The sequence below is a fragment of the Urtica dioica genome, chromosome 5 (genome assembly GCF_054948205.1).
Source record: "Urtica dioica subsp. dioica isolate 48M chromosome 5, U.dioica_male_clone48M_v1_H2, whole genome shotgun sequence".
Classification (NCBI taxonomy): Eukaryota; Viridiplantae; Streptophyta; class Magnoliopsida; order Rosales; family Urticaceae; genus Urtica; species Urtica dioica.
The window spans coordinates 1,315,446-1,330,924 of NC_142760.1; the positions used below are offsets into that span (position 1 = coordinate 1,315,446).

At 35.7% G+C, this 15,479-nt stretch overlaps 1 protein-coding gene across 2 annotated transcripts; it reads left to right on the forward strand.

Moving 5' to 3' along the window:
* The first annotated feature begins 7,084 nt into the window (after nt 1–7,084).
* Nucleotides 7,085–9,090, forward strand: LOC149394724 (uncharacterized). 2 transcript variants are annotated; one of them, XM_089615445.1, is made up of 2 exons: nt 7,085–7,764; nt 8,232–9,090. In XM_089615445.1, the coding sequence occupies exons 1-2, from the start codon at nt 7,262–7,264 to the stop codon at nt 9,004–9,006; spliced, it is 1,278 nt and encodes a 425-aa protein (XP_089471571.1). In that variant the 5' UTR covers nt 7,085–7,261; the 3' UTR covers nt 9,007–9,090. The 2 variants fall into 2 exon arrangements, with proteins under 2 accessions (XP_089471571.1, XP_089471572.1); XM_089615446.1 differs by having other exon boundaries at nt 8,280–9,090.
* The last annotated feature ends 6,389 nt before the right edge of the window (nt 9,091–15,479 follow it).

The window sequence follows — 15,479 nt, forward strand, 5'->3', positions numbered from 1 at the left end:
ATTATTATTATTTCCAAGGGGTTTTGTCGGCCTGCAATTTCCGTGCACAAAACAAAAAACAAAAAAAAAATAAAAACACTTATTTTTACTTTTGATTGTAACATCATCTTGATTTATCCTATTGTTTATATACTGAATAACTTTGAAATTTGGTTTTACGCAATAATAATACGAGACTAAAAGGTATATTAATTGCTGAAAAAATTATAATTTAATATCGTGTAATTTATTGTGCCTATTCTAAACCTAAATCATTTTTTACATTTAAATAAATAAATAGTAACCTTACACTAAATATAGCATTGAACACTTATTAATTATATTTATATTTATAAAAAGAAATTCATGTTAATTCTTAGACATGAAATTCATTTTCTTTGTCACCAATATAAATAACAATAAGAACACGAAAATCATCTGCTTATTGAAAGTATGTGACAATACCTCAAAAGGTGATTAAATTCTCTATATACCTTCTAGAATGCTTCAAGAAATGCCTAGTTTTAATAAGAATCGTAGTTTACACGGCTTAAAAAAAGGACTATCATTTTCAAATCCAATTACTTGAAAAAAATGATCGACAAAAAAACTAAACTCGGACACACCATTCGGCAGTGACACGTCGATAGTATACACTAGTACAAAAAACAGCATTGGGTGCGACTTTTTTCGCACCTGAAAGTCAATTTTCGCACCCAATGATACCTTTAGGTGCGACGTTTTCGCACCCGAAAGTTCGCACCTAAAGGTCATGGGTGCGAAAATTCGCACCCTATGGTCATGACTTTTAGGTGCGACTTTTAGGTGCGGTTTTTCGCACCCATATTTGCACCCATAAATCAGAAAAAATGTGCGAAAAAATCCGCGGGAAGGTCATTGGGTGCGACTTTTCGCACCCAAAGGTCTACTCGCCAAACCTTTGGGTGCGACTAGTCGCACCCGTTGGCCTACCCGCCAAATTATTGGGTGCGACTAGTCGCACCCGTTGGCCTACCCGCCAAATTTATGGGTGCGACTAGTCGCACCCGTTGGCCTACCCGCCAAATTTATGGGTGCGACTAGTTTTTTTTTTAATTTTTATTTATTTATTATGCTTATGAATTCTATAATTATAATCAAATAATATGTACTAAATAGTTTATTAATTAGAAAATTCATTAATTAATATTCATAATAATAATAAAAACTAACCATTTGTTGTTCGATTACAATAATTATTATAATGTACGACAAATAACTAAAAAAAATATTCATTCTTTTCCCTTTCCTTTTCCTCGGTTCGTAAACCACTCCTTAAACATTTTACTGCCTCTTCCGCCAAATCTTGCTCCAGAACTGCTGCTACCTCCTCGTCCACTGCCGCTCGTACGCTCTCGCTGGAAATCTGCTGAAGCTGGCGGCGTCGTCTGAGCATCTGTCATTGAAACTGATGGCGGCGTTGTCTGATGCATAGGGTGCATCTGAGGCGACGGGTGCATTTGAGGCGACGGCGTCGTCTGAGGCATCTGTGGCATCGTGCCGGGCGACATCTGTGGCATTGTGCCGGACGACATCTGAGGCGAAAACTGTTGCGTGAACGCGAACATTTGTCGCTGCATCTCCTCCATCTGCTGTTGGTTGGCTCGCCTCATCTCATCCATAGCGAGTTGTTGTGCCGCCACCTGAGCTTGGAGCTCGCCAACCACTAGATCTGGAACGCGGCGCCGCGACGAGCCTGAGCCTGACGACGTGCTTTCGTCCTGAGCCTGAGCAATAGCCCAAGTTGATCTCGGGACCGTTGGACCTATTCCAACGTACCAATCTTGACGGTTCCCGAGAATTTCTAGCATTGCGTGCTCCTCTGCGTCGTCCTGGTTAAAGACTACACCTTGCTCTTCTGCTTGTCGCTGAAGATCCGCCAGTAGAGTAACTATCCGCGCCTTTACACATAAAAAAATTATTAAAAATTAATTATTATGTAAGTAACGTAATCTTAATTATCACATATGACTTACATGTGCTCGTCTCGCCCAATCTGTCGTCCATTCACCTTTTCTATTATGGTGTTTTTGCTCCCACGTCGTTAACGCGGAGCCCAAAGTCCCATCATCCTTACTCTGCAATTGTTATGAAAATATAAGTCTTGAATTGATTTCAAATTAAGTATTTCAAAATTAGAATAACTTACATTCAAATGACGATGAGCCAAGAAAGAAAGAGATCCTTGAGTCGACCTCGTCTTCTTCTTCTTCGAATTCTCCTTGTTGCGATTAGACTTTTTCTGCAAATAATTAATTTTGTCATTATTCAATCTGATAAAGATATTGTGATTTATTACAATCATACATTACGTACCTTCCAATCGTCAGTTGCGAACTCGTCTACCACCGCCTCCCAATCCTCTTTCTTATATCCCGGTGGTGTTTCCGCCTTAGCGTTTTCTGTGCTCCCACAAAACTCCAACCTGAACTTCTCTGATAGCTTGGACTTCTGGTTGCGTCGCCTGATCTTGGCATTCCGAATGATAGCCTGATCAATCGTATTCTTATAGCAATCCGCAGGCAGATCCTCGCCGGTGTCAAGATCCGTGTACAGAAATCTGAACTCGGAATGAAGTGCGCTCAAAATAGCAGCCAACGTCTGGGGCGTCACTTCACTCCAATCACGAGTCGTAGGCAGGATATGTGTTTTCACCAAAGCACCGAGGCGGTTGTTAAATAGTCCAACCTTTTTATTTTCTTTCCTTATCTCTTGATAGAATGTTTGGTTTATTGGGTCCCACTTGACCACCTTCGCACCCGGTACACCCTGTGTTGCTCGCGCCGACGTCGAGCCGGTTGTTGGTCCCCTTGATTTCTTAGGACCTTGGGAATCAGGTTTCCGTGGCGGACCTTGAGAATCCGGTCTCTGTGGCGAATCTCCACCAGAACCCGAAGCGGTCGACATCCTGTTGCTAAGTGACGAAGACGAATGAAGTCGATTATTAAGAGTTGTTGCTAAACTAATCAAAACTAAACAACCTAAACATATTATTAAATTAATTACAATTTCAATTAACCTAAACTAATCAAAACTAAACAACTTAAACATATTATTAAACTAATTACAATTTCAATTTGACAATTTCAATTAATTAACCTAAACATATTATTAAACTAATTACAATTTCAATTTGAAAATTTTAATTAACCTAAACAAATTAAAACTAAACAAGTTAAACATATTATTAAACTAATTACAATTTCAATTTGACAATTTTAATTAAGCTAAACTAATCAAAACTAAACAACCTAAACATGTAAGTATTAAACTAAACAACCTAAAATTAATTAGAACAAATTTCATTTAATAAATTAATTACAAACTAATTAACTAATTCATTACAAATCAATTACAAACTAACTAACTAATTATAAACTAAACTACTAATCAAACTAAACTACTAATCAAAATACAAATCAAATTATGAAAAATTACTAACTAAATTAATTTCAACTACATAAAATATTTTACCAATTTTACTAATTATATCAAATTAATTTCAATTACATAATTAACAATTTTTATAATTATATCAAATTAATTTCAATTACATAATTAACAATTTTATCAAACTAACTACATTATTATTACATATATACATATAAAAAAACTATTTATTACCTAACTAATTAACAATTAGACTAATTATACTAATTACAATTAATCTAAATTAATTAAAAACACAATTAAAAAGGCTTCGAGAGGCTAACCTGTAGGCGGGACTTGAGCACGGCGAGGCTGCGAGAGGCACGACGGTGCTGCGACGGGGAGTTCGTGGGCGTCGCTGCCTGGGTTTCGCCAAACCAACTGAAACAAAAAGAAAAACCCCAAATCAAACATCCAAAACCCTAATTTTTCCAATTTCGACCAAAATCAAGAAATTTCCAAATAAACGACTTCAAATTCACAAATCCAGGTAATAATCAACATCAACCGAGCTCAATCAATATCGAAAGCAAATCAATTTCACTCAATCAATACAGTCACAAACACACACACACTCAGTCACATGGTCAGGCATACACATAAACACACACCACATACATACACGGAGCCGCCTGAGAGACTGAGACTTGTTGTCTGAGAGACTCACGGACTTCTTGGTGCAGAGGCTTCGAGGGGTCGCGCGAGGAAGAGCGAGGCCGGTTCAGATCGAGTCTGGCGCGAGGAAGGAGCCTGGCTGGTCGTCGGAGGACTGGTCCGAGGCTGAGAGAGAGAGGGTAGTCGGCGGGCCCGAGCACAGACAGCCCCGGTGGTGGTCGCTCGCCGCGGGAGCAGAGGCCGGGCGGAGAGGCGTCGGTGGTGGTCGCTCGCCGCGGGAGCAGAGGCCGGGCGGAGAGCCGTCGGTGGTGGTCGGAGGGAGCGACGGTGGACTGGTTGTAGGAGAGAACCCGGAGAGGAGAGAGGGTCAGATTGAGAGAGAGTCGGATTGAGAGAGATGGAGTGAGGAGTGATTATGAATGAAAATCGCATAGAAAATTTCTTTTATATCATAACCTAGAATTTAGGTGCGACATTATCGCACCCAATGACCTGTGACGGACTATTAGGTGCGACAAAGTCGCACCCAATGATGTGTGTCAGTACTTTTGGGTGCGACTTTGTCGCACCCACTGATATTTGAAAAGAGAGTGGGAAAATTTGACCGCCTAAAAATTTCAGACATTTGGGTGCGACTAAGTCGCACCTAATAGTTAGGATAAAGTAGTGGGTGCGACTTAGTCGCACCTAAATGTTTTGGTGGACTTTTGGGTGCGACTTGTCGCACCCAACCTAATAAAAAATCGCGAAAATTTTACACTGCTTGTTTGACTTACGGGTCCGACTTTTCGCACCCGAAAGTCTTTTGGGTGCGACTTTTAGGTGCGAATAGTCGCACCCAAAAGTCTTCTGCACCGGAAAACTATATTTGTAGTATTGATAACCAAACTCATCAAAATGGACCGTACTTTTCTGGTTGATATTTTGTAAGTTGTAGGCTTTGATAGAAAATTTCTAAGTAGGGTGTCCTCGTTTGCTACCACATTATCTCCGTCTTCTTTACAATTCCAAATCATAAAAGTTGGCGAGGCTCGATATGTTGATGGCGTCGTTGGGCTCATGCACTCATCTGTCGGAGATGGTGGCGTCATGGAGGATGACAGTGATGAATGCTTTGTATTAAACAATTAGGACAAAGACGTGTGAGGATAGTGCAATGAGATACAAAATTTCCTCATAGAAATGAATTTCCTATGAAGAAACACGTGAAATGATACTGATCTTTTACAAAGGTAAAACATATAAAAAAAATACGTGAAATACCCTGGTTCGTGACACGTTTGTCACAAAATACGATGGCGTTTCTTGACAAGTTGGTCATGAAATTTTGATTAATAATTGCATTATTTTATTACTTTTGGTTCATATTGATAATTTCGTTATTGTTACTGTCAACGATCTCGATTGATGGTTGTAGAAACAGCTATGAAAAAGATGCAATTTGAGTTGAAATCCTTTGGAAAAGGGGGGGACTTTGGCAGCAAAGGAAATAGCCAGAACTTTGATCATATCGAACTCTTAACTGATTGGAGAAAGAAAGTAGAATATAAAAGAAGAGCATAATTGAGGGATAAGAAGAAAGCGCGTGAAGAAAATGAGAAGAAAGAAGAAGACGAAAAGAAGAAGAAAGATAAAGAAGACCGAAAAAAGATGAGGAAGACAAAAAGAAGAAAATGGACGACGATGAGAAGAAGAAGAAGAAAAAGGACGACGAAAAAAAGAAGAAGAAAAATGACGATGACGATGACAAAAAGAAAAAACACGACGACGACAAGAAGAAGAAAGACGCAAAAGAGAAAAAGAAAAAAGAAGATGATGAGAAGAATAAAAAAGATGAGGACATGAAGAAGAAAGACGACGACGAGAAGAATAAGCAAGTCGATGAAGGGAAGAATCAACAAGAGGTATTGTTTTTTACTCTCTTTTTAAAGCGCTATATTTGTGAGTAATGTGTCACGGAGCACTGTATTTCGTTACACATCTGTCACATAATCATTATATTATGTGACATATGTGTCACGAACTAATTGTATTTCGTGACACAGTGTCACGAAATGGCTTAATTTTGTTACATATATGTCATGAACTGACTGAATTTCGTTACATATATGTCACGAATTGATGTTGACCTTTTTGTAGGATGGGAAGAAGAAGGTTGTGGAAATCACACATGGCCATCAAGCTTGGGACGATGAAGAAGAACACGTGGACAACACACAGACCCTAGAAGAAGTACAAATTTTTCGTTTTTATGTCGTTTTTTCATCGAAATTGTCGTTTTTTGTTTCGTGTCGTTTTCATCAAATGTCGTCGTTTTTTATTTTGGGATGCTCAACATATACCATTCAACTACGTTCTCACTTTGTTATATTATGTATAAGTTTAATATAAGATTTCTAAATAAATTTTTTTATACAATCATAAACTTAGTATAAAAAATAATAAAATAATAATAATTTATAAAACATTATAATTTAAATTATAAAAATATATCATATAAAAAATTAAAAATCTCATCTAGATTTAAGAAATAAAGAATATATATATATATATAAATAATAAATAGATATATCCATATACATATATGTATAAATTTGTGTATTGGATATAAATACGCTACGTGTGATTGAAATTAACAAGTTGTAGGTATTGAAATATTGGATATTAGATTGATGTATAGTTACCATAAATCTTTAAGTTTAAAATTAAAATATATATTATCATGTGTATATATATTAACATATTCAATAACAATATTTCCGTTCGATTTTCCATCGAAATATCGGATTTCCATCGAAAACAATATTTGAAAATTGTTATTTCATTTTCTATTTTTTCACATTTTTTACGTTCAATTTTTTATTGACGTGTCGAATTTCCATAAATATAAAAGTTCGAAAAAAACAACAATTCGCACCTTGTCCGAAATACGTTTTTAATCTAACCATTCCTTAAAAGAGTAAGCAGACGTAAGCAACAAACGACAATAAAGAGGCCCAGAGGGCCCACAACACTATCTAACAAATTCGATTTGATTTAGGTTTAGAGAAAGTAAAAAAAGAACTTGCGGTATAAATAAACAACAATAAAAAAATAATTTCCAAAGGAAAGAGAGAAAGTAAAAGAGAATATATTGTGTTTTACAGAGAGAGCACAGCGCGTGGAAAAGTAGAAAAAAAAGTAGAACCGGTCGATCGAGATGGCCGATGAATTCACGGAAAGCGTATGCGACGACGTTCTGACGGAGATTCTGGCCCGACTCCCCGACGCGCGGAGCGTGATTCGGAAGAGCGTGGTTTGCAAGCGCTGGCATTCTCTTCTCCTCCGCAGCGACTATTTCAGAAACAGGTTCGAGGAATTCCACCGGAAACTCCTCTCCGAAGCTCTCTTCCACTCCTCCGACGTCCAGCTCCGAGCATTCCACCGGATTCCGCTGTCGCCGGAGTCGGAATCGGAATCGGAGGCCATGGCGTGCGATCTGAGCTTCGTTCCGTCGCCGGAGGATCTGACGGTGAGAGCCACGTGCGGCGACTTGGTGCTGCTCTCCCGAGGGATGAGACTGTACTTTGTGTGCAATTTGCTGAAAAAGCAATTCATAGCTCTCCCAGAAATCCCAGAACGTGAGCCCTTTGGCTTCTTATACGTGGATCCCATCTCCACCGGCTTCGCAATTGCCTTCAATCAACGCACTTGCACCTACAGGCAAGGATTTGCCTTTCTTATAAATTACCCTAATTTACATTTGTATATTTACTCTCTAATTTACATCTACCGCATGAATTTCCAGATACAGACGAAGTTCCCTCGATTTTTTTTTTTTTATTTTAACTAGTTTTTAATTTTTTTGTCGAATAACTAACTTAAACGTTTGAGATTGTTAAATAAATAATCACTTTTAAACCTAAATTAAATAGTCGTTTTTATATAACAAACGAAACGTTTAAATCGATTATTTTTCTAATTTTCAGTAAATTTAAGCGTTACTCCTCACCTCCTAGTTTTTATAAATGGTACGATTATTTATCGCATGATTTTTCAGCTCGAACAGACCTTCCCTCGAATTTTTATTTTATTTTTACTCTTTGTGAAAAGAAAAAAAAAATATTTTTGCTTTAATTTTTTTATTAGCTCCCTAATTAATATTTTTTGGCTCCATATCTCCGACTCAGGGTTGTGATCGTCTACCGCACGATGTTCCAACTTGGGACACACTACAGGTTCATGACGGTGATCTTCGACCCAGAGAAGAGCGAGTGGACGAAACACATCATCAAGTTCCCCCACGTAAGCGAGGACAGGTTCCTCATCTACGAATTCCGACACCAAGTGGTGGTCGCGGGACCCGAGGGCGTCATGTATTGGATGGACGGCAACTTCAACGTCAACGGCGTCGCCGCCTTCCACCCCTTTGCGCTGCGCGGACGCATGCTCCCGCTCCCCGCCCGGTTCGCGGAGTTCGACATCCGCAATCGCGATTTCAAAGACAAGTACCGCCTCGGCGCTGTCCGCGGCCGCCTCAGGATGTCCCAACTCATGAACATCAATGTGGACAAGTCGTCCCGATTCCAACTCTTGATTTGGGAGCTTGGTGACAGCGTAGGCGGGGATGATGGTTCGTGGGTCTTGGTCCACGAGGTCGAGCTCGAGGCGGATCGGGAGCGCTTGTTCTTCGTCCTCGCCCTCGACCCCAGCGACGGGAACGTCGTCTTCCTCGTGAGGGATGACCAAGTGTTTCGCTACCGGATTGGAAGCGGAGCTAAGTACGAGAGAGTGTCGAGGTTCCCGGCTCCGGATTGCGAATTCAACGTGCAAAACGTGGCCAAGTTCTTGAATGTGTTGACCGTTGCACACCCGTCTTGGCCTACGCCGCCGACTTCTTTGTTTCGGCCGTTGCCGGAATCTGTCGCCGCGGGAGCTAATTTGATAGAAGAAAAATTAATCTAAATTTTGTAAGATTTATTCAAGGGAAGCACATATATGAAGATTTTCAAATAATTTAAGACTATTTTTTTAAAAAAATTGCAAAAAAGTTACCGAGTAAAAAACCTTAATTTTTAAAAATTATGAATAATTACTAAATGAGAAAATATCATATGTACCATGTGTTTATTTAAAATGTTGCGTCTATTTCCATAATTTTTAGAATTATCAAAAGTGTCACTACTACATGAAGGAGATTGGAAGAATCTTCACTCAAAAACTGTTTTCTAGTTTTTGGGTTGAAAAAATTGAAAACCAAAATTGAAAACATGTTTGGTTAGGTGTTTTTGGAAAAAAATTTCAAAAAATTTTGAAGTTGTTTTGGAAAAAAGTAAAGAAAACTGAAAACAAATAAAATGTGTTTTTGAAAAAAAATTTCTTCTCTTCTCTCATCTTTCTCCTCATCTTCTCTTTTCATTCTTTCAAAAACAAAAATGAAAACTATACCAAACACTTTTTTCAGTTTTTTCACTTTCTCAAAAACAAAAATGAAAACTGTACCAAACATCTTTTTGAAAACAACTACAAAACAGTTTTTCAATACAACTACAAAAATTAGAAAACAGAAAACAAAAAACTTTTTGAGTTAACTACCAAACACAACAGATGTTCCTTAAATTGTACGACTTTGATTGTCAAATTTACACTCTGCTTTTGTAAGTCGTTTAAAAAACGACTCCACTCATCTTTTGAAATCATTAAGATAGTGAGTTATAAAATATATATAGAAAATCACTTCAAATTTGTATTTTTTTTAGGACTTTAAAATAGCGACTTAAAAAGATATTTTAAGTCTTTTTTGTTTAAACGAATTGATAATTAAAATTCTTAAATATAAGTCATTTGAAAATATCTTCAAATTACGTAGATAAAATATTTATTTTAAAGATTATTTAAAAAAAAAAGTGATTAATTTCCACATGTGCAAGTAATTTCTACTAAAAAGGGAATTCCACGTATGAAATGAATTGATTACTTTAGAAATTTTGAAATACAAAATAAAGTTACTTGTTTTTATTATTATTATTATTATTATTATTATTATTATTATTATTATTATTATTATTATTATTATTATTATTATTATTATGTAGAATAATATTTTTCTTCCCTAGACATATTTATATGGGTGTCTCTATATGGATAGGGATTCACTCGATCTCATCCTCGCCATGAGGTACGCTCCTCTCTTCTTCTCTACATCTCTTTCGTCTCCATGGCACACTCTCGCTCCGCCTGTATATCTACACACACCTTATTCGTCTGTACTATTCACTTTCTAATTTCTTTGCACTTTGTATATACGTTACATGTTTTTATGATTATCGTCTCAATTAGAAAATCATAAATCTGTTTGGCCGGAGAAATTTTGTGCTTTTGAAGAGGCTAGACCGTTTATAATTATGAAAATATTCAAACCTAAAGGTGATTTTTCATTCATATGAGTTTCTATTAAAATTAATCTATGTTGTTTGTCTAGTTTCAACCTTTGCTTTCTTTTCGGTGTGTGAATGTTGTTCAGGCTTGAAAGTGTTTAACTTTTCTATAGTGATACCAAACCAGGCTCGGTGATTGCGAGCTTCAAGGAATGTCAGGCTCACCCAGTCATTAGGACCAGCCTCAGTTTATTTTTGTTATCGAATTAAGTAGTAAAAACTAATTGTTAGATGCAGGGAAAAATAAAGTGGAACTGAACTAGAAGAACAATTAAAGACAAGACCAATCTCATAAACTTTCCCAAGTCGCCCACATGCTAGTTTTTAAGCATCTTATATATAAATTTGTTGTACAAATTTTATTTTAAGAATCTTTGTATTGATATTGTTTTCTGGATCAGTGGAACGTTGTTAATGAATGTTTTTTATTTATTTTTTATTTACTTAGTATACTGTTCTTGATCATACTATAAAAATAAAATTATTGATAACATGCGGCATACAAATAAAATTATAAACAAAAAATTCAGAAATAAAAGTAATAAAGCCAAATTAAAACTAATAGTATACTCGTAACAAATATTTTTGTGACTGAATAAGACAACAAAAAAATATGTCTTCTTAAACAAAAGTCCATGTCAGCATTTTTTTAAGTCATGAAAAAAATGTCTTCGTAAATGTCTCCAAGTCACCAATATTTAGGCTACCTGGACAATTATTAGAAGTCGTTTGTTAGAGATTTGAAGTCGTTTTCTTTAAAGATACGGAGCGTTTTTTTAAACGACTTAAAATATATATGGACTTTTTAAGTCACTCATATAAAGGTCGTTTTTTTTAATGTCACGAAATATTGTTTAAGTCACACTCTAGATGTCTTAAAATGTAATATTTGTAGTAGTGTATTCATTACAATTCCTATTAGTATCAATTATATATATTAAAACGTGTTTATATATCAAAATCCTCCTTTAATATCAATATTTTTTATATAAAATTTTGTTGAATTTTTTTAACTAAAAATTGAACGGTCTATTTTACTATTAATGAATTCCAAACTTTTATATCTTGAACTGTATTTATAATAATAATAAAAATTTAATTTTTTTTTGGCTCGTGCACTTGTCCCACCATTTCTTTTTCGTTAAGGACTTAGCAAAGGGGAGATAATTCTATGGAGAGCTGGATTGAGCTAATCAATCGGATTCAGATAGCTTGCATGGTGCTCGGCGACTACGATGGAAGCGACAACAATGCTTTCTCTTCTCTCTGACAAGCTCTTCGTTTCGTCATTGTCGATGGTGGCCAAGTGCGACCACTTCTTTTGAAAATGGGCAGTTCAATTTAAATTTGAAAAAAATCAACAAAACTCTTACAAAAAGAAGACGGTTTTGATATGTAAATGCATTTTGAGGTACATAATTGATATTAATATAAATGTGAGTGACTCTTATGATAGTTCTAGAAATTGTAGCAATAAACGCAGCATTTCGATTAAACATCTGAGAGACATATGATATTTTCCATAGGCTATAATTGTTTTTAATATATTTCGGAGTATCAAAGCTGTGTAAGACAATTACATAGTTACCCATAATCTAGGGAGATTCAAGGCTTAAATCCCTAGTTTTTAAATTTAAAATGACTAAAGTGATTGTTTTGATGAGAGATCCAATCAGTGATATCTAGTAATTTAATTACAAAAAATCATTGAATGTTTGCATAATGATCACTTCTTCCTCTATGAAATATGTTTCAGAATTCATATTATCATATTTACAAAAAAATATTTGGTTTTCTAAGCGCCTCGTGTTAGAATAATTTTGGGACTACTAATGTCATTAAATAAATGTGTTGGGTCATTATTAATTAAGTCAAAATTGATGTGGTCTAATTTAGAATAAAGTTTGTGACTTAAGGACATATTTGTCATGAAGTTATTATGTGGCTATCATAAGTGCTAATCTAATTTGATGAGGGGCCAAATTAGAAATAAGCAATAGTTATTAGTAACTGCCTGGCCGTTATTAATAACAGGGTAGGTTCCTGCAGTACGTACGATAATTTTATTGTATCCCCATCAACAAGAATTCTCCAGACTCAGGCAAACTGCAATCAGAAGATCATCCCAACTCTTGGTGTTTGCAATCCATGGATTCAGGTACGCTTCCGCTATTAAGATCTATGGTTTGGTTTCTCTTGAATTGAATTAGGATTTCTTTTAGGGATTTAAAACCCTAACAATTGGTATCAGAGCGTTCCTAATTTAATTCATGAGAAATTGCCGATATTGGTTTTCAGTCTGTAGTCGTCGTTTGTGATTACCTGGAATATGTCTATTGTCGGTTATAGTTTTGCTTTGCGGCTCGGTGGTTTTATTGCACAATTCTGAATATTGATTACTCTGGTTTCTCTTTGATTGGTATCATTCATGACATTCGGTTTTGTCGTATATTATCATCAGTGCATATTAAATGCTGTTTGACTTGCGATATACGTGTTTGGTTATTTGCGATAACTCAAAAGATTCAGTTTTATGCCTTTAAACTGTGTCGCATGTGTTTTTAGTGGCATTTAACTGTTTGTGTGGTTATAGCTACATGCGACTATCATTGTTTTTTGGTAATTGCTTTTGAATGTTAAAGTGACAGTATTACTTTTGCTTTTCAAGTTCAATATTAGTCTTTTGTCGTACATGACAGCATTTTTCAGTGCCTTTATATATCAGATTAAATCAATGTCAATAGATTTATTTTTCTTTAGTTAGGCATCACGTACAGCAAGACTCTTGTATGTATCATTAGGTTCATTCATGTATATATTACAATTTCAAAAGCCACATAATGTTATATACACATATTTAAAACTTTTGGTAATTCAAATATATGGTTATTATAAATAGTTATTGGTCTATTATTCCTAATAAAGAGTCGAAACAAAAATGTCGCCAAAGTGACCTCTTTTGTCTAGATTATTTATGAAGAATTTTAGATGTTGTGTATATGTTAATTTATGCGGATACTAATCGGCCCAAAGGAAGATTAGTGACTGGCCACATTACATATACATATTTGTGATGATAAACATGTAACAATTGTAAAGTTTTACTTGTGAATAATTGATCGATCCAAAGATAGGTTAATTTTTACAAGCCTTATTGTTAGTGTTTGATCATTACAACAAGATTACCATTAACAGTTAATATTATTGTCCAAAGACTTGATATTGATGTTGCATTAGGTATCTTGGGATGAGATTTACCATTATTTGAATTTTATTGCTTATTAAGGTTAATTTTTTTGTGTATATATGTTTATATGATTGTATTGTTCTATTTCAGCTGTTGCTACTGTATCTGCTAATCTCAATTCGGTTCCGGTCCTTAATGGTAACAACTTTAAGGATTGGAAGGAGAACATGATGATTGTTCTTGGCTGCATGGATCTTGACTTATCGCTTAGAATGGATAAGCCGGCTTCTCTTACGGATGCTAGTTCCGCCGATGATAGGCGGATCTATGAGAAGTGGGACCGTTCTAACCGAATGAGTCTTATGATCATCAAGCGCGGCATACCTGAAGCTTTTAGGGGTGTGGTGTCTGAACAGATCACCAATGTCAAAGATTTTCTTGCCGAAATCGAAAAGCGCTTTGAAAATAGCGATAAGGCTGAAACGAGCACTCTTTTAAAGAGGCTTATTTCAATGAAGTTGAAGGGCAATGAAAACATACGGGAGTCAAGCTTCGTTTGTTGATAGTCTTATGTATGCTCAAGTTTATGCGTATTGAGATATTGCGTATATTGTTATAGCTTTATGCAGATACTTAATATAAGTATGGATCATTGGAAAGCACCCAAACAGATCATAAGGTACTTGAAAAGAACAAAAGATCACATGCTAACATATAGAAAGTGAAACAATTTGGAGATCAATGGATCCCCTTACTTTGGCTTTGTGGGATGCCAAATCAGTAGGAGATCCACATCAGGCTATGGTCTTTTTTGTGGTGGATGTATGTATAAGGCATCCAACTATGGTATATGGTAGAGGAATTTTGTCATGGGGCTGCGAATTGTGGAAGGAATTGAAAGGCCGCTTAAGTTATATTGTGACAATAAATCAGCCGTAATGTATTCCAACAACAACAGGAGCTCAACGAAGTCGAAATATATCGACATCAAGTTCTTAGTTGTTAAGGAAATAGTGCAAAGTGGACAGATTTACATAGAGCATTTAGGAACAAACTCCATGATAGCGGACCCTCTTACAAAGGGTCTACCACCGAAGGTCTTTCACGAACACACTTCTCATATGGGTGTTGTAGAGCTTCAGGATATCTAGATTCGGTGGGAGTTTGTTTATTTGTTTTATTTATGTTGTGTGCTTTATGTTTGTTGTGTTGTTTGTAAACACACATATTTATTGTTTCTGATCAGATTTATGGTATTAGTTTATTACATTTTGCATATTCAGGATAAAGTTTGATCTCTTTAAAGTAGGATCGGATAAAATTGATATGAATAGATCACCTTGCATATAATTTTATCTACCACATATTCATGATTGATCTATGTCATTTGATTATATTGATGTATGTGACCATTGACGTGTTTAGTTGTGATTGATACAACGAAAACAACTTTGATCCTATATTGATGTAATTGATGGACGAGATTGCAATATGTCACATCATAATAATGACAATTTTTGCACGCTAAGGTTGACACATTTATTTTATACATGCGTAGTCCAGTGGGAGATTGTTAGAATAATTTTGGGACTACTAATGTCATTAAATAAATGTGTTGGGTCATTATTAATTAAGTCAAAATTGATGTGGTCTAATTTAGAATAAAATGTGTGACTTAAGGACATATTTGTCATGAAGTTATTATGTGGCTGCCATAAGTGCTAATCTAATTTGATGAGGGGCCAAATTAGAAATAAGCAATAGTTATTAGTAACTGCCTGGCAGTTATTAATAACAGGGTAGGTCCATGATTG

Bases quoted from the DNA above. Each gene is read 5' to 3' on its own strand.
- LOC149394724 (XM_089615445.1), top strand. From the start codon at position 7,262: ATGGCCGATGAATTCACGGAAAGCGTATGCGACGACGTTCTGACGGAG. The intron at 7,765-8,231 runs GCAAGGATTTGC...TCTCCGACTCAG, and splicing joins CAACGCACTTGCACCTACAG to GGTTGTGATCGTCTACCGCA.